At 36.5% G+C, this 20776-nt stretch overlaps 1 protein-coding gene and 1 long non-coding RNA gene across 2 annotated transcripts; one reads left to right on the top strand and one right to left on the bottom strand.

The window, feature by feature from the left end:
• Positions 1-830: 830 nt before the first annotated feature.
• LOC123902222 lies at positions 831-2047 on the bottom strand. Its single transcript, XR_006807515.1, has 2 exons — positions 1804-2047; positions 831-1224 (listed from the first exon to the last, which is right to left on the bottom strand). It is a non-coding gene; the product is annotated as an uncharacterized LOC123902222 (long non-coding RNA).
• Positions 2048-2489: 442 nt separating this feature from the next.
• LOC123891305 lies at positions 2490-20586 on the top strand. Its single transcript, XM_045941144.1, has 4 exons — positions 2490-2509; positions 2574-3084; positions 3353-3496; positions 20290-20586. The coding sequence occupies exons 1-4, from the start codon at positions 2490-2492 to the stop codon at positions 20584-20586; spliced, it is 972 nt and encodes a 323-aa protein (XP_045797100.1).
• Positions 20587-20776: the final 190 nt, after the last annotated feature.

Raw genomic sequence — 20776 nt, 5'->3', positions numbered from 1 at the left:
ATCAAATGAAAAAATCTTTAGTATTTTCATAAAAAAAATTCAAGAAACATAGCACTAGTGGGTTAGTGGGTTTTTTGGGTTGGGTCCGGTTTTACCCGAAACCCGATTTTTTTAATGGGTTTGTCATTTTTGAAATCCATATCTACCCACTTGCCCGACCCAACCCACTTTTTTGGGTTGGATTGGGTGGGTTTGACCGGGTCGACCGGATTTGTCCAACCCATGTACACCCCTAATTTAAATCATGGGATCAATTGATTTTGGTAAGTAATTATTGTCATAAAATCCAAATCGGTTAGTTACATATTTTTTTTTTTCTTGCAAGGAACTGGAAATTGTAATATCAGTAGAATATGATGGTGATCAAGTATAAAGACATTCTCTTCTCATTTTTTTGTCAAGTAAAACAAATTAAAGCTTACATTGTTAAAAAATAGAAAAAAATAATTGTCAAATAGAAAGATATATAATTGTCAAGTCACAATAATTGATATATAAACTGAAGCTTTCATAATTTATTGTTAAAAAAAAAAAAAACTGAAGCTTACACTAGTACAGAAAACACTTTTTACATCTGGCCAAAATCCCATTTTACATCTGAACCCAGTCAGAGGTAGACGTACAAGAAGTAGTAAGTTTACGCTTTTTACATCATACATTCGCCAGACGTAAAATTATCCCCTTTTACCTCTGTTCTCGTATTTCAGCTGACCAATTTTATTTTTTTTAATTAAATTGGACCTTTTACATCTGACCAAGTCACCAGATGTGAAATAGTAACTTTATTTAATTTTTTTTTTCTTCAAAATCCTGCGGTTTTTTTTTTATATTTTAAATCCTATTTTGTAATTAAAAAAAACCAAAATAGCATTACAATTCAACATTCAACCAAAATACAATTACATAATATGATCAAATGTCATTAAAGCAAAATACCAAGTCATTACAATTCAAATAAAATACCAAGTCATTACAATTCAAGCAAAATACCAACTCATTCATCCAAAATGTTATAACATTCGATCAAAATACAAGTCATTACAATTCAAAACATCATAATTAATATGAATCCATCACACAAATTAACCTAGCTAACTCCTAAGCCTCATCATCGGCAACATCATAATCTACCTCGGGATTGTATAGGTCAAGAAAACAAGTTGCCTAGCTGTTTCGCAATTCATACAACTCCTCCTCTGTTAATGACGTCGGATCATCGAACACCTACAATACATATACATGATCAACTTATTCATACTACATGATCTAAAAAAATGCAATAATCCAGGATCTAATATATATGCAGAAAACTGTCATCCATATAACAAGTAAAAGATAATACAAGCAAATTGTCCTATTTTAATTAAATCTTAGAAAATGAATACAGTACCCACCAAGCTAAAATCAATAATAATGATCTCCATAACACACTTTTGATATTGTATTAAACAAAATCACGCGGATACCACTAAATCACATTATGTTTCATTCCCTATTTCGTGGGACACAATTCTATACTAAAGAGATTCCCGTGAATTTTACCTAATAATAAGTGTGCAAGAGAGTATTGCTTTGCTCTTTAAGTTATTTCATGCTGTTGCCAATATCCAGAAAGGAAAAATAAAATGACTGAAGACCCATGCAGTGAACTAAACACAGTATCCAGTTAACTACATTTGGTCCATTTGTAAATGTATTGCAGCTTGTGTTATAATGTTGTTGCTATGATTATTATTACTATACTCTACAATCTACACAGAAAAATTAAAAGAATGTGCATAGCTATAAGTATTGACATCTCACCTTGCTAGACATCACCCAAAAACGAACTTTACAATAATGAAGACGGAGTTAAAAAGTATAAGAGGGACTCGTAGGTACTGAGTTGCGTAAATGAGACCTATAATCTGGCCTTTGAAAGACTTTGTCCTGCCTCCTGAAAAATCTGATAAGCCCCATCCTCTAAGGTTACCAATGATTTTGTTATAACGGCTGAAAATTCATCCTGCGTAATTGCATACAAATTCGATCAAATATACTAACCTAACAAATGTCAAAAAAGAAATAAATCATCTATATTAAATAGCAAAAATTAACAGATAAATGAATAAACATAGGCCTTTGGATTAAAAAGAATGAAGGGATAAGATTTGGTGTCAAAATTTACTTTGACACCTGGTGTCAACGGTGGAGAAAGTCATCCACGGTGCATAAGTTAGTAATTATACTATAACGAATACGAATTTTGTAAAATCCACCGTTGGATTCAAAGTCTATATCGTGTAGATCATCTATAAAAAATTTGAAAAAATTTGAAAATCATTTGATATGTTATTGAGACCCATCAAGATTAACGGTTTATGGTTTTTAATTGACAACCGTTAATATATATATATATATATATATATATATATATATATATATATATATATATATATATATATATATATAAAGAAGTTGATTCAAATTTGAACTTACCACCATTTAAAATGACTGTATACTACTTTTCGTTGGAATTTGCCTTATGAAATTGATGCAGGAAACCTGTTTTGTTCCTGATGCTTGCATGAAAGGGGTGCCATCTTCAAAAGAAACGATGGAACATGCAACGAAGCTATTCTTCCACATTATTGGGGTTTTGGAAGTGAATCACGGGGAACAAGTACAAAAATTCCCGATCCATTTGCAGTTGAACTAGGAAACCCTGCAAATATTCCAGAAGGGTGGGAAGAGAAATGGCTATTTAACATCATGGTCATTGAAACACGGGGCACAAAAAATAGGAAAAGCTGCACTGAGTGTAGGTGTGACCAATTTAATCTCCCACAAAATTTCTATAATGTGTCAACTGAAATTCATGGAAAACCATTGAGCCCCGAATATAAAGGAGGAATCTTTTGTTGCAAAGATAACTTTCAATGCAAATTAATAAAGGGATTTGAAGCACCAAGGAGAAAGCTTGCCTTAAGATACAAAGTAATGTGGGTTGACTGGGACCAACACCAAATTCCACTTAGATTTTATATACTTGACTCCACTGATCGAATTAGAACAAATGGTTCCGAAACAATCCACGATTGTCTGGTAAATAAGTTATTTAAATTACATTTTTCAATTCATGATCAATTAATTATGTCATGATCAAGACGTAGCTTAAGTGATTGAGCTTGGACTCATAAAAAGGAGGCTCAAAGAAACTACAGTTACTAACATAGTATATTCGAACCTAATTAACATTTTCTCCTAAAAATAAAAAGAGAATAAGTTTTAAAACCTTATGATATATAATAGTTATTTATTGCATTGCTCGTTGGATGAAAATGAGTTACAAAGATTTCTTAATTTGTTACAGGCAGAGTATACTATTCTAGAAAATAATAGTGGTGACCGTTTTCACGTTCAAAAATCTAGCATCCCCATGAAAAAAGGTGGTTATCTTATCTATGGCACTGCTCATATGCATACTGGTGTTGTTAATGCAACACTTTACGGACAGGTATTGTAACACCCAAACCCGTTATTTAATTATCTCTGCCTTTATAAAATCTTTTTCGAAAATACGCAGCGGAAAAATTGAAAATCTGATTTATAAAGCGCTGGTTTGAATATCACAAACTTCATTCAAAGATAATACTAATACATTTGTCTAGTAAAATATTCGAATGAACTAAAAACAAAACCTCGCATCGAACGATGCGTTATTAGTTATACAAAACGGATACTTTTCAAATGAAAGCTTAAGACCAACAGAGTATACTAAGAGGACTACATGCATATACATATAAAAACCCCTTTTTCCCGTGTCTCAATCAGAGCAGAGCTTCACCATTGCACTCGGACGAGGCTAACACATAACCTGTCAACCTGGACCCCCAAAGGTCCAGCAATTAACACAAAGCAGAGAGTTAGAAAACATAAACATAAATATAAGTGTGAGTAGTATACTACACACTTCACACGCTATCATACATTTCTAACTCACGCACATACATCGTCAAATACGACTACCAATTAATCATTCATTTACAAACACACCAATCATATAGTTTCACGTCTTCTCGGACACTACCAAAGTGTACATTTTATAGTCATGACGGACTCTACACTTGTTCATTTTATAGTCATGACGGACTCTACACTTGTTCATTTTATAGTCATGACGGACTCTACTCATATACCAAGACATGGCAACAATCACAGTATTAAACAATTAGTAAATACCAAAGCTTAACACATACGGAAAACACATTACAATCCAATCAGATAATGTCACATAACAATTATCAAATACATGTGCATTTACCCTAATGCATCTAATGCCAATTATCCAATGTCATGTCATCCCTAGACACGACTAATGCATGTGGTACCATTTGTTGGAAAATCGTTTTATAAAACACTTTTATAAACGCAGCGGAATTTTAAAATTACGATTTCCCATCAATGGATTCTTGTGAATGAGCATGATCAGGTCTAGAATATTACCTTTGAAGAACAAATCTGTGGCCGCCTTTATCGATCACAAGCACCGCACTCGCAGCACCTCCACTTAGTCCACACGAACAGGAACCTTCGATCTCACAGTGCTAGCTGTTCTTGGATGAAGGATGAGGGAATTTTGTGCGGTTTAGGGTTTAGAGAAATTCAGAATTTTTCTAAACTCAGTTAGGGTTTCCAAAGTGTAACTTCTGAACTTCATAAGGCTCTATTTATAGAGTTTCTTATGAGGTTTTTAGTTTACACGAAATTGGGCTTCTCAAGCCCAATAACCGTTTTTCACTAACTGCACCCCCACAATAAGTCTTACTTATTTTTCCCTTCTTAACTGTCCTTATGTGTGTGACCCTGTAGGTTCTTATGACGTTGGCAATAATATTAATCGTAATATTATAAACAGTGAGCGGTATCTAGCAACACATCACTGTTACCCAAGTCATAGGAATGTCACGTGATCTGACTAACCTTTCCGTGATAAATATCTTGTGCACAATTACCCTTTTGTCCTCATGTCTATATTGAACACAAGGCATAGTATGTCATCCTTGTCTAGTTCAATATTGGGCCCATAGACATATCTCCCGTTATGTAGGAGGGACAAATTCCATCTAGGTCACTCATGTCCCTCAGCATGATTCGTGGGATACCCATCAACCATCTTTATAATTATCCAGTTACGGATAACGTTTGAATGACAACAAGGTATTACACTCCTGCATCTAGGGTACATAGTGGTTTCAGGTCGAAGGGTGGAATACACCTTTTATCACTATGAGAAAACTTATGACATTTCATAACACTCTATGTAGTATTCTCATGGTGGGTCAATCCGATATAAAGTTACCCTTAACATTTATATCTATGTGAAGACTTGATAACTCATTATCCATGATCAGTGAGATATGATCATCAGTCTACCAACATAATAGTCTTTATGCTTTATCGTTATCCCATTTCACAATAAAACTTGACTATGGATATGTTTAAGAATAGTGTTCTTATATTTAATGGAATCTCACGATTAAGTCATACTTAACGTTCCATAAGTGAACTGACTATTCTAGGGACTTTATCATTTTAACATATATAAAATTAATAAAGAAAAAGCCTTTTATTTGATAAGTAAATTATTCAATACATTTATTATTCAATTATAGATAATTGGCCTCTAGGGCTTACACCAACAATCTCCCACTAGCACTAGAGCCAATCAGGCATACTCCTAATACCTATGCCCCTAGTGTGGCCCTCATGCTTCGGCTGAGCAAGAGGCTTTGTAAGTGGATCAGCAGCATTGTCAAGTGTTGGTACTCTGCATATTTTCACATCTCCTCTATCAATTATTTCTCGAATAAGATGATAGCGCCTGAGTATGTGTTTGGACTTTTGGTGAGATCTAGGTTCCTTAGCTTGTGCGATTGCACCATTGTTGTCACAAAATAATTCAATGGGATCCACAATGCTAGGGAATATGCCAAGTTCAGTAATGAACTTCTTTATCCAAACAGCTTCCTTTGCTGCATTTGATGCAGCGATGTACTCAGCTTCGGTTGTAGAATCAGCAACTGTATCTTGCTTTGAACTCTTCCAGCTCACAGCGCCACCATTTATGCAAAACACATAACCTGATTGCGACCTAAAGTCATCCCTATCTGTTTGGAAGCTAGCATCAGTGTAACCAATTACATTTAGCTCTTCTTGGCCTCCATATATTAGGAATGAGTCTTTAGTCCTCCTTAAGTATTTAAGGATGTTCTTGACAGCCACCCAATGAGCCTCACCAGGATCAGACTGATAACGGCTTGTTGCGCTTAAGGCATATGAAACATCTGGTCGAGTACATATCATGGCATACATGATAGATCCTATAGCCGATGCATAAGGGATCTTACTCATGCGGTCTCTTTCTTCTTTAGATGAAGGAGACTGTGTCTTTGAAAGACATAGGCCATGTTGCATAGGAATGAATCCTTTCTTGGAATCATGCATATTAAAGCGTCTTAACACTTTATCTATGTATGTACTCTGGCTCAGGCCAAGCAGTTTTTGTGATCTATCTCTATAGATTCTTATTCCTAATATATAGGCTGCTTCACCCAGATCTTTCATAGAAAAGCAATTCCCTAACCAAGTTTTAATTTGTTGCAAGGTAGGGATGTCGTTTCCTATTAGTAATATGTCATCTACATATAATACTAGGAATGCGACTACGCTCCCACTAACCTTCTTGTAAACACAAGGCTCATCTTCATTTTGAATGAATCCGTACTGTTTTACAGTTTCATCAAAACGAAGATTCCAACTTCTGGAAGCTTGCTTCAATCCGTAGATTGATCGCTGTAATTTGCATATCTTTTTGGCTTCTCCTGGAATGCAAAAGCCTTCAGGTTGTGTCATATACACATCCTCAAGGAGACTCCCATTAAGGAAGGCAGTTTTTACATCCATCTGCCAGATTTCATAATCATAGTATGCAGCGATGGCAAGTAAGATCCGAATGGATTTGATCATCGCAACTGGTGAAAATGTTTCATCATAGTCTACCCCATGAATTTGTTTGAAACCTTTAGCAACCAATCGCGCTTTGTAGGTCTGTACCTTTCCATCCATGTCAGTCTTCTTCTTGAAGACCCACTTGCATCCTATGGGTTTAATCCCATCAGGAGCTTCCACCAAGTTCCAAACTTGATTTGTGTACATGGAATCCATTTCAGATTTCATGGCTTCAAGCCACTTCTCAGATTCAGGGCCAGTGATGGCCTCTTGGTAAGTCACAGGCTCATTTTGATCCATGAGTAATACATCACCTTGTTCCGATATGAAATATCCATATCTTTCAGGTTCTTGACGTATCCTGTTGGACCTACGTGGTTCTTGTGTTACATGAGCAGGATTTTCTGTCACAACATCTTGTGCATCCTGCTCTTGTTCCTCCATTGGTGTGTCACTACCTTGTGGATCGTGAATTTCTTCAAGATCTAATTTCCTCCCACTGATTCCTTTGGAAACAAAGTCCTTTTCTAGGAATACTCCTGTTCGAGCGACAAACACTTTGCCCTCAGAAGGATTGTAGAAGTGATATCCTTTTGTCTCTTTTGGATATCCCACAAAGAAGCACTTGTCAGATTTAGGTTCAAGTTTAGTAGAAATTTGACGTTTTACATAAACTTCGCAACCCCAAATCTTTAAGTAAGACATATGTGGTTTCTTGCCACTCCATATCTCATATGGTGTCTTTTCAACCGTTTTAGAAGGAACACGGTTAAGTGTATAAGCTGCTGTTAATAGGGCGTGTCCCCAAAAGGAGTTTGGAAGATCAGCGTGACTCATCATAGACCGCACCATGTCCAACAAGGTTCGGTTTCTTCTCTCAGACACACCATTCCATTGTGGTGTTCCAGGAGGAGTGAGTTGGGATAAGATCCCACACTCTTTTAGATGGTCATCAAACTCTAGGCTTAAATACTCACCTCCTCGATCTGATCGAAGGATTTTGATTTTCTTTCCTAGTTGGTTTTGTACTTCATTTTTAAATTCTTTGAACTTTTCAAAGGATTCGGATTTGTGCTTCATTAGATACACATATCCATATCTACTGTAGTCATCAGTAAATGTGATGAAGTATTGAAAACCTCCTCTAGCATGTGTGTTCAATGGTCCACATACATCAGTATGTATGAGAGCCAAAAGATCACTTGCCCTTTCACCTTTACCAGTGAATGGGGTCTTTGTCATTTTTCCCAATAAGCAAGATCTGCATGTTTCAAAAGATTCATAATCAAATGAATCCAAGAGCCCATCTTTATGGAGCTTGGAAATGCGTTTCTCATTTATATGGCCTAAACGACAGTGCCAAAGGTATGTAGGATTTAACTCATTAGGTTTAATCCTTTTTGTATCAATGTTATATATTGGCATTTCAAGATCAAGAATATATAATCCATTACTCATTTGTGCTGTGGCATAAAAAATATCATTTAAATAAATGGAGCAACAATTGTTCTTTATTGTAAATGAAAAGCCAAGTTTATCCAAACAAGAAACAGAAATAATATTCCTGCTAATGGCAGGTACATAAAAACAGTTCTCTAACTGTATTATTAAACCAGAAGGTAAAGTCAAATTATAAACTCCTACAGCTAATGCGGCAACTCTTGCTCCATTTCCCACTCGTAGGTCGACTTCACCTTTAGCCAATCCTCTACTCCTTTGCAGCCCCTGCACATTAGTACAAATGTGAGAACCACATCCGGTATCTAATACCCATGTAGAAGAAGTAGATAAATTAATTTCAATAACAAAGATACCTGCTCAATTAGAGCTCTCTACTCCATTCCTTTTATCTTCCAGGTATTTTGGGCAGTTCCTCTTCCAATGTCCAGTCTTGTTACAGTGGAAGCACCTACCCTCCTTTGCAATTCCCCCAGTGGGCTTCAAGGCTTTAGGGGTGGGTTTGGGTTTGGCAACTTCCTTGCCCTTCCCTTTGACTCCCTTCCCTTTGTTGCCCTTCCCTTTGTTTCCATTGCCAATCATAAGAACATGGTTGGACTTCCCTTTTGTTTTCATATTCTGCTCAGCTTGCCTCAACATGCCTAGCAGTTGTGGCAGAGTCTTCTCCATGTCCGACATGGTGAAGTTCAGAACAAACTGATTAAAACTCTCCGGCAACGATTGCAAGATCAGATCAGTTGCAAGCTCATTTCCAAGTGGAAATCCCAATTTTTCTAAGTTCCCCACGTACCCAATCATCTTGAGCACATGTGGACTTACTAGAGATCCCTCAGATAGCTTGGCTGAAAACAGGGCTTTAGAAACCTCAAACCTCTCAATCCTGGCTTGCTCTTGATAGAGCGTTTTCAAGTGTTCGATCATATCGAACGCATTCATGTCCTCATGTTGCTTCTGAAGCTCAGAGGTCATGGTAGCCAGCATGAGGCACTTTGCATCCATGGCATCATCAAGACGCTTCTGATAAGCATCCCTTTGTGCCTTTGGAGCATTGGCGGCAGGTTCATCCTCAGGGTTAGGTTGGGGTTCCTCAATAGCATACAGCTTTTTCTCGTGCATGAGGACTATCCTCAAGTTACGATGCCAATCAAGAAAATTTGTCCCAGACAATTTCTCTTTGTCAAGAATGCTTCGCAAAATGTTGTTCGAAGTATTGGTGTTTGACATGGTGATCTACAATTATAAAAGTGAAAATATAAGTATTGAACAATTTTTAATACACATTTAATTAGGCCTTTAATTAAACATGTCTCTCACTATTTTACTCAAAACAAATGACCCTCGACATTTGATTCGGAAAATCCCGTTGGAAGATTTTCTAGTGAGAATGAGATCCATATTTCACTTCGTTTTAAGTCAGCGTTGGGCTGATTACACAAAACTTAGTTATTTAGGTAGGAAACTCCTTTCCAATTGTATCTCATACAACTCTCATATCCTTTCTATTGGGTGAATAACACTTATTCTAATCCATCACATGGAATAACCCAATACTTGCTTCTAAAGTTATATAATCTTATTATACTTTCTTTAGTTAAGTTAGACCCATTAAATAGCGATCGGATAAATAAATTACCTCACCGCAACTTATCAATATTGACAATGCACTTCGCGTTGGCAAAACCTACATTGATCGATATTGATCTTGAAGGGCGCTATTCGTTGGAAAGCAATAAAACTTAATATTAATTCCTTTGAGGGCTTTTATAATTAATTTGATCTCACCTTACCACGGCTTACATACAATGACGTCACTCCATTCATAACATGCATCAACATACATAATATAATAAAATGATATGGTTATGGCCCCTAGCGTAATTGTTCCCTCAAGCCATTGAGAGAACCTATGCTATATCTAAGAATGACCTATACTTCTCCAAGATAGATCTTCATTGATGTCCTTCCTGTCCTATTTGCTAATCTTATATTACATCACTACAAGAAACTCGTGTTCATACGAGGGAGTGAGATGAGAAAAGAAATTACATCAAGAAAATATAAGAGAGGCACGACACGCAGGCCGTATTTAAAATCCCAAATAAAACGAAAAAGAACTAAGGCCATAACCATTCATCATGCAACTTTAATAACAATAAACACACAATTTATTATTATTATATTAGTCCAATTAATAAAATACTATGATTGATCACCTTACGCAGAGTTAGCCGGGGGTTCCGCTGCCCGTTCAGCGGACGGGGTTCAAAGGGGCAGCGCCCCTTGCGGGGCCTCCGGGGCGGAGCCCCGGAAGCTAAATTTCGATGAACACTTCATCAATGAATCCTAATCGCACCAACACTTGATGCTTCAGATACAAACCCTAGCCGTACTCTGTTTGTATAACGACACAACCCTTGTATTGTTACAGTAATCATTCATCAAAACGTTTCAGGATTTTGTTCACCATAGACGATTGGATATATGATGCTTCACCAGTTATCGGTTCCGAAGCTCACGCTCACAATCATTCATGCTCACGACAATCACTTAAAACTTTCAATGAACAATATGTTCTGTTTATATAACAACACAACACTTGTATTGTTATAAACCCTAATACAACCACCATTCATCAAAACGTTTCAGGACTGCTAGTTCTAGATGAACGATCGGATATATGATGCTTCACCATAAACGGTTCCGAAGCTCACGCTCACAATCATCCAAATTAAACGCCAATCACTCAAACATTCGAATGAATGACACGATCAATGTATCACATACACTGATGCGTCGTATCAGAAATATATATCATATATATATTTTAAACCGATCAATCAAATTTTATTAATCCTTGTTGTTCTTATTATTAATACCGATTCAAAATCATATTAATAAAACAGTAATAAAACAGCAAACCGATTCATGGTTTCACAAGTGGCTCTGATACCACTGTTGGAAAATCGTTTTATAAAACACTTTTATAAACGCAGCGGAATTTTAAAATTACGATTTCCCATCAATGGATTCTTGTGAATGAGCATGATCAGGTCTAGAATATTACCTTTGAAGAACAAATCTGTGGCCGCCTTTATCGATCACAAGCACCGCACTCGCAGCACCTCCACTTAGTCCACACGAACAGGAACCTTCGATCTCACAGTGCTAGCTGTTCTTGGATGAAGGATGAGGGAATTTTGTGCGGTTTAGGGTTTAGAGAAATTCAGAATTTTTCTAAACTCAGTTAGGGTTTCCAAAGTGTAACTTCTGAACTTCATAAGGCTCTATTTATAGAGTTTCTTATGAGGTTTTTAGTTTACACGAAATTGGGCTTCTCAAGCCCAATAACCGTTTTTCACTAACTGCACCCCCACAATAAGTCTTACTTATTTTTCCCTTCTTAACTGTCCTTATGTGTGTGACCCTGTAGGTTCTTATGACGTTGGCAATAATATTAATCGTAATATTATAAACAGTGAGCGGTATCTAGCAACACATCACTGTTACCCAAGTCATAGGAATGTCACGTGATCTGACTAACCTTTCCGTGATAAATATCTTGTGCACAATTACCCTTTTGTCCTCATGTCTATATTGAACACAAGGCATAGTATGTCATCCTTGTCTAGTTCAATATTGGGCCCATAGACATATCTCCCGTTATGTAGGAGGGACAAATTCCATCTAGGTCACTCATGTCCCTCAGCATGATTCGTGGGATACCCATCAACCATCTTTATAATTATCCAGTTACGGATAACGTTTGAATGACAACAAGGTATTACACTCCTGCATCTAGGGTACATAGTGGTTTCAGGTCGAAGGGTGGAATACACCTTTTATCACTATGAGAAAACTTATGACATTTCATAACACTCTATGTAGTATTCTCATGGTGGGTCAATCCGATATAAAGTTACCCTTAACATTTATATCTATGTGAAGACTTGATAACTCATTATCCATGATCAGTGAGATATGATCATCAGTCTACCAACATAATAGTCTTTATGCTTTATCGTTATCCCATTTCACAATAAAACTTGACTATGGATATGTTTAAGAATAGTGTTCTTATATTTAATGGAATCTCACGATTAAGTCATACTTAACGTTCCATAAGTGAACTGACTATTCTAGGGACTTTATCATTTTAACATATATAAAATTAATAAAGAAAAAGCCTTTTATTTGATAAGTAAATTATTCAATACATTTATTATTCAATTATAGATAATTGGCCTCTAGGGCTTACACCAACACCATTTCCACGTTGTTCAGATTATAGTCATGCACGGACTGTTCAGATTATAGTCATGCACGGACTGTTCAGATTATAGTCATGCACGGACTCTACATCAGTTTTACATCATGCAGGATAAGCGTCTCACCAATGGTGGACCAAACCAGTTTTACATCATGTTGGATGCTGCTATTCACCCCATTTAAGATGAACCCAGTTTTACATCTTGTTGGATGCGTCGGAACTTACCGAACCACCTTATCTCCCTTGGATAAGCTCAATAACAGTTTTATATCATGTAGGATATGGTTATCATCAACCATCTCTCCCATAAAGAGGAGTCACACAGTTTTATATCATGTTTGGATATGGGCTCCAGATCTCGGATAACATAATCCCATCTTCGGCCACTTTTCATAAACATAGTCCATTTTCATCAATCATTGGAATTCACATGATTCCCATAACACAATTATTCATGAATGCATGATTACTTTTAAACACATCAAATACATGACGCTATCTAGCTCGAAGCTATTCATTCACTGATGCGGAAACACAATTCCAACATCTAACACATTAGGATAACACAATATCCTATCACTCAAATCATAATTATTCACATGATAATTATCTGCATAACCATTTTTATACACATAAAGTTTCATTTACACTTATGTCATAAAACACACATCATTTCCTTAACATTGCAAATTAATGCTAAAACATAAACATAGTCACTTGAACTACAAGTCATTGCATACGCGTGCGAATCATATAACGATTAACAATAAGCATTAACAACATCAACATGTATCAACAAACATGTAAGGATACCCTTAAACCATGTTACAAGTGCCTAATTGCACTTAAAACAATTATCAAAAAGTTGCTGTCACAGTGCTGTTCGCTAAGCGAATCCGTAGCGAACACGTAGCGAACCCGTAGCGAACCCGTAGCGAACCCGTAGCGAACATGTTCGCTGTAGCGAACAGGTAGCGAACTACATCAGAGGGTTACAGGTACATGGCGAACAGATAGCGAATCCGTAGCGAGCATGTTCGCTGTAGCGAACAGGTAGCGAACCACACCAGAAAATATCTGTTCTTGAGTTTTCTAAGGCGGTTTAACATGGAATCCACTCAAAAATTCGTCTAGACATGTTATAAATTCTTATAAACAGCTAATTCAAGCATATATGGTACTTATGAACATTAATTAACACTCACAAACACCCACATACATCACACTTACAAATTCATACCAATTTCTTGCATTTTAAGCAAGTTTAACAAAACATGCAAATCATTGATCAAACATCTACATATACCCATTTTCAACTTCCCAAAGTTGTTTACCTCATCTATCATGAGTTCACTACACATGTTAGGATCAAAAGAATCCAATTTCCATTAAGAAAATCACCCACAAAACCCACAAGAAAATAGAGTGGAAAGAGTTTGGGAATGGAGGAATCGACATCCTCCCCTCTTCCGAATCACTCACGAATATGTAATCTAACTCTCGTACCTTAGTTCGACGATTCCTCGAGCTTGCTCTTCTCTTTCTCTCCCACGAGCTCTCCCTCTCCCTCATGAGCTCCTCCTCTTGCTCTTTCTCAAGAATTGCAACTTATGAGACTATTCACCCAAACTTATGCTACTTATACTACTTTCTATTCTCATGGATCAAAGCCCACTTGGCTTAGGCCCAATGCTTATTCCACGCCCAAAGGCCCAAACAACATAACTTCTCGCTCATTAACTTACGTTCTCGCTAAATGATTATTCGCCGCTTAATAATTTAATTATAAATCACGCCCTCGCATAATAAAATAATTAAATAACGAATACTAAATTTTGGGTCGTTACAACTCTACCCCCCTTAAAAGATTTTCGCCCTCGAAAATTACCCGACTAAAACACAACTCCGGATAAATTCCCTCATCCGATTTTCTAATTCCCAACTTGCATTCAATCCAACGGGTTTTCTAGTCATAATACCTTAGCCGATACGGTCTCTTACACAAACTCCGATTCAAATTCACACTTCTTCCGGATTCGTACCAACAAAACATACAAACTCCAAACCAAACCAAGTTCGACAAAATCAGTCAATCCCAATCGACACAATCTCGTCTACTCATCAACAATAGATCAAGGACAGCTAATCCCTTGATTTGTCGATAGATAGTCAACAATCGTGATGATGGCATAAACCATTCTCATCAAACTACTTAAAATTTCAACTTAACCTCTCACGGTACTCGCAGCACCACTCCAAAACAAAATCACTTAACTCAAAATACTCCGAAAGACCCTTCCGTTGCATACTTCACAACTTTTCAAATTCCATAAGTTCTTAACTGCGTCGAATCTCACTCCAACCATTCATTCGGTAGCACAACTTCTACACTCATCTGTTGTCCAACTTCTCAAAGTTCTTAACACATTCCAAAAATATATTATCTCCAACCGTCAAATTCTTTTCCTTCGCAACTCCCAAATCGTTGCGTCGAACCCCATCATAACTGTTTTATTTTCCAAACAATCTCTTATCCAAATTTCTAGGTTCCTTAACACGACATTTCCAATGTCACTTTTCCGTCGAGGTACTTTTATCCAAAATATTACCTTAAGTCACTCGTCGACTAACTATCATTTCATCGTCCATGATGAAAATATCCAAAATATTTTATTTCCTTACCACATAATATTACTATACTACTCCAACATATACGATGTTCCCAACATCACTTAGTCTCCACCGACTTTTTCCATTCCATAAATAATTTTCCAATTGCTACAAAACATCTCTGATACTTACTTCAAGCATCACTTCCAAATTCTCAACACACATTTTCCAAACACAACAATCACTTATGTGTGAGACAGTCCTTTCCGCAATTCTTACTTGACATAAGTCACTTTCTTACGTCTCTCTAATACTCGTGCTTGACACGTTTCCAAAGGCTAACTTTCTTATCCCTAAACATTCAAAGGTAACACTTCGCACTTAGCTTCTCAAATCCTTCCAAGAAATGACCACTCGGTTCAAACATACTCAACCTTTATAAATCCTTCCTAGGCTCTTCTTGATCACCTAGTAATTCTATATTTAAATCTCAGCTACTATCAAAAGTTGATTTCCAAACAACCATGATCTCCGTCTTGTTGATTCCAACACAACTCTCATCAGATTCCTCTGAAAACTTTTCATCAACAAAGCTTCCATCTTTATCACTCTTCCTCCTCTTTGAGGATGAACCATCAAGTGGAAAACAACCAAACAATGGAACATTCTTACTACGAGTTCCGCTAGAAACACCACCAGTCCCACTTATTGTAATCGGGTTTTCAGTTCCCTAACCACACCTTCAATCCTTGACATCAATCTCCCACTTAACTTAACCCTCAAGGTATCCACCATTCGCATACTCGTCGTATGATCATCACTAGGTTTTCTTACCCTCGACGCACACGTCTTCTCCGTTTCCCAGCAACGGTGTTCACTTAACATTCAATCTGCTCCATCGTTCCCCAATGGCCACATTCTCCCTACGGCTAAACAACTTCATTCCGACTCACTCCGAAATGATCATCTGATACTTCCTCCAAAATATTCTCCAAATAAGAATTCCACTTCGAACAATGCTACTCAATCTTAAACAATCCACTTCAAGAACATCTCTATTCGTCCTTACTTCTCGCGTTCGAAACATCTTGGAGAGACAAAATCTTCTCCCCCACTTATCTCAAACCCACCTTTACACTTCCACTAGAACATCCGGTGTAAGCACCTAACCGTCCTATCGATTCCAAATATATTCCTCTCAAGAGAAATCTAATACCGACAGCATTCACATACATGTCGTATGCAAAGGGTAAACATAAGGTAAGATATCTAAGCATCTACTCAAAACCCCGGTGCAGTCCTCTTGACATACACACCACTGCAAAATACATAAACACACTATTCCCGTCTATGCTAACGTAACAACCTACGTAACAACTAGCATACATAATTACTACCACATGTCTATACATATATTTATAACTAAACTATATGTAAGACAATGAAACATCCATGTACACAAGACATCGAGTCAAGTACATGCATTACATTTCGTTTGTCCGCATACTTACAACATCTACTCAAACATGTATAAAACATAGCATGTTCTCAAACAAGTTCTCATCATGAGAATACATTCACATAGTTCAATTAAAGAACCACACTAAGTACTAGTAATCAATCTACCACATGTTATAAACAAACATATAACAACACACATTAGGATCTACTTACATCCTACTCCTTTCTCACTCTAGTGAAAAATTCATTTTCACTTACTCAAAAGAAAATAATCTTATATTTTCAACAAAATCTTCATCATATGCAGTTTTACATCATGCCGGATCATCAACAATACAGTTTTACATCATGTCGGATCATCAACAATTAGCAATAAGCATCTACAAACCAAAAATTCAAACCACACAAATTTCTAAAACTTTAAGCATAGAAATACACAACCACTACTTGACTTGATAACTTATAACAATGATAAGTATCAATCGCATCAAGTACACACAACAAGAAAAGACAGACACAACTGGCACACACGCTCACTCGATCTGACTGCACAGAACGGCTCTGATTGACACATAACCTCACAGTCCGAAGACAACTGCTCTGATACCACTTTGTAACACCCAAACCCGTTATTTAATTATCTCTGCCTTTATAAAATCTTTTTCGAAAATACGCAGCGGAAAAATTGAAAATCTGATTTATAAAGCGCTGGTTTGAATATCACAAACTTCATTCAAAGATAATACTAATACATTTGTCTAGTAAAATATTCGAATGAACTAAAAACAAAACCTCGCATCGAACGATGCGTTATTAGTTATACAAAACGGATACTTTTCAAATGAAAGCTTAAGACCAACAGAGTATACTAAGAGGACTACATGCATATACATATAAAAACCCCTTTTTCCCGTGTCTCAATCAGAGCAGAGCTTCACCATTGCACTCGGACGAGGCTAACACATAACCTGTCAACCTGGACCCCCAAAGGTCCAGCAATTAACACAAAGCAGAGAGTTAGAAAACATAAACATAAATATAAGTGTGAGTAGTATACTACACACTTCACACGCTATCATACATTTCTAACTCACGCACATACATCGTCAAATACGACTACCAATTAATCATTCATTTACAAACACACCAATCATATAGTTTCACGTCTTCTCGGACACTACCAAAGTGTACATTTTATAGTCATGACGGACTCTACACTTGTTCATTTTATAGTCATGACGGACTCTACACTTGTTCATTTTATAGTCATGACGGACTCTACTCATATACCAAGACATGGCAACAATCACAGTATTAAACAATTAGTAAATACCAAAGCTTAACACATACGGAAAACACATTACAATCCAATCAGATAATGTCACATAACAATTATCAAATACATGTGCATTTACCCTAATGCATCTAATGCCAATTATCCAATGTCATGTCATCCCTAGACACGACTAATGCATGTGGTACCATTTCCACGTTGTTCAGATTATAGTCATGCACGGACTGTTCAGATTATAGTCATGCACGGACTGTTCAGATTATAGTCATGCACGGACTCTACATCAGTTTTACATCATGCAGGATAAGCGTCTCACCAATGGTGGACCAAACCAGTTTTACATCATGTTGGATGCTGCTATTCACCCCATTTAAGATGAACCCAGTTTTACATCTTGTTGGATGCGTCGGAACTTACCGAACCACCTTATCTCCCTTGGATAAGCTCAATAACAGTTTTATATCATGTAGGATATGGTTATCATCAACCATCTCTCCCATAAAGAGGAGTCACACAGTTTTATATCATGTTTGGATATGGGCTCCAGATCTCGGATAACATAATCCCATCTTCGGCCACTTTTCATAAACATAGTCCATTTTCATCAATCATTGGAATTCACATGATTCCCATAACACAATTATTCATGAATGCATGATTACTTTTAAACACATCAAATACATGACGCTATCTAGCTCGAAGCTATTCATTCACTGATGCGGAAACACAATTCCAACATCTAACACATTAGGATAACACAATATCCTATCACTCAAATCATAATTATTCACATGATAATTATCTGCATAACCATTTTTATACACATAAAGTTTCATTTACACTTATGTCATAAAACACACATCATTTCCTTAACATTGCAAATTAATGCTAAAACATAAACATAGTCACTTGAACTACAAGTCATTGCATACGCGTGCGAATCATATAACGATTAACAATAAGCATTAACAACATCAACATGTATCAACAAACATGTAAGGATACCCTTAAACCATGTTACAAGTGCCTAATTGCACTTAAAACAATTATCAAAAAGTTGCTGTCACAGTGCTGTTCGCTAAGCGAATCCGTAGCGAACACGTAGCGAACCCGTAGCGAACCCGTAGCGAACCCGTAGCGAACATGTTCGCTGTAGCGAACAGGTAGCGAACTACATCAGAGGGTTATAGGTACATGGCGAACAGATAGCGAATCCGTAGCGAGCATGTTCGCTGTAGCGAACAGGTAGCGAACCACACCAGAAAATATCTGTTCTTGAGTTTTCTAAGGCGGTTTAACATGGAATCCACTCAAAAATTCGTCTAGACATGTTATAAATTCTTATAAACAGCTAATTCAAGCATATATGGTACTTATGAACATTAATTAACACTCACAAACACCCACATACATCACACTTACAAATTCATACCAATTTCTTGCATTTTAAGCAAGTTTAACAAAACATGCAAATCATTGATCAAACATCTACATATACCCATTTTCAACTTCCCAAAGTTGTTTACCTCATCTATCATGAGTTCACTACACATGTTAGGATCAAAAGAATCCAATTTCCATTAAGAAAATCACCCACAAAACCCACAAGAAAATAGAGTGGAAAGAGTTTGGGAATGGAGGAATCGACATCCTCCCCTCTTCCGAATCACTCACGAATATGTAATCTAACTCTCGTACCTTAGTTCGACGATTCCTCGAGCTTGCTCTTCTCTTTCTCTCCCACGAGCTCTCCCTCTCCCTCATGAGCTCCTCCTCTTGCTCTTTCTCAAGAATTGCAACTTATGAGACTATTCACCCAAACTTATGCTACTTATACTACTTTCTATTCTCATGGATCAAAGCCCACTTGGCTTAGGCCCAATGCTTATTCCACGCCCAAAGGCCCAAACAACATAACTTCTCGCTCATTAACTTACGTTCTCGCTAAATGATTATTCGCCGCTTAATAATTTAATTATAAATCACGCCCTCGCATAATAAAATAATTAAATAACGAATACTAAATTTTGGGTCGTTACAGGTATGGTTTAATATTAATTTGAACAAGTTTTATTAAACTTGATTGTTTTTACTTAATTTATTTCTTTTACGATAATAAAGTTTCTTAATTCCACATATAGTCAAATTAATCTTGTCAGATCGTGCTTGCATAATCTATAATATTTTTTGTTTTGGATTAATTAATTAGGATGGAAGGACATTGTGTACATCAACACCAAGATATGGAACAGGAAAGGAAGTAGGGAATGAGGAAGGCTATCTTGTAGAAATGTCTATATGTTATCCAACACCAGGTTCAATCAAGATTAATGATGGTGAAACTGTGACGGTAGAATCAAGATATAAAAATGAATTTATCACTGGAGCTATGGGACATATCTACATCTATTTGGCTGATCAATTGCCATACGAAACATACACATCAAACTTTTTGAATTTGCAATTGTTTGATGTAGAGTTTCTTTATTATTCATATTCTATTTAACAATCAATTAATTGATCTCAAGAGATTAAAGAGCTCCTATTTGAATTTTGATTGGAATAATTCTTGGGTAGAATTTACTTATTTCACGTTAAAATTTTAGATTATCATAGACCACTTTCCGTATGATCTGGAAAGTTAAGGCAAAAAAAAATAAAAAATTAACATTAATTGTTTCTTGTCAAGAAGAAAA

Source organism: Trifolium pratense, linkage group LG1, assembly GCF_020283565.1.
Source record: "Trifolium pratense cultivar HEN17-A07 linkage group LG1, ARS_RC_1.1, whole genome shotgun sequence".
Taxonomy (NCBI): Eukaryota; Viridiplantae; Streptophyta; class Magnoliopsida; order Fabales; family Fabaceae; genus Trifolium; species Trifolium pratense.
Note: the sequence above shows the minus strand (reverse complement) of the source record. Positions and strands in the feature narration are given on the sequence as shown.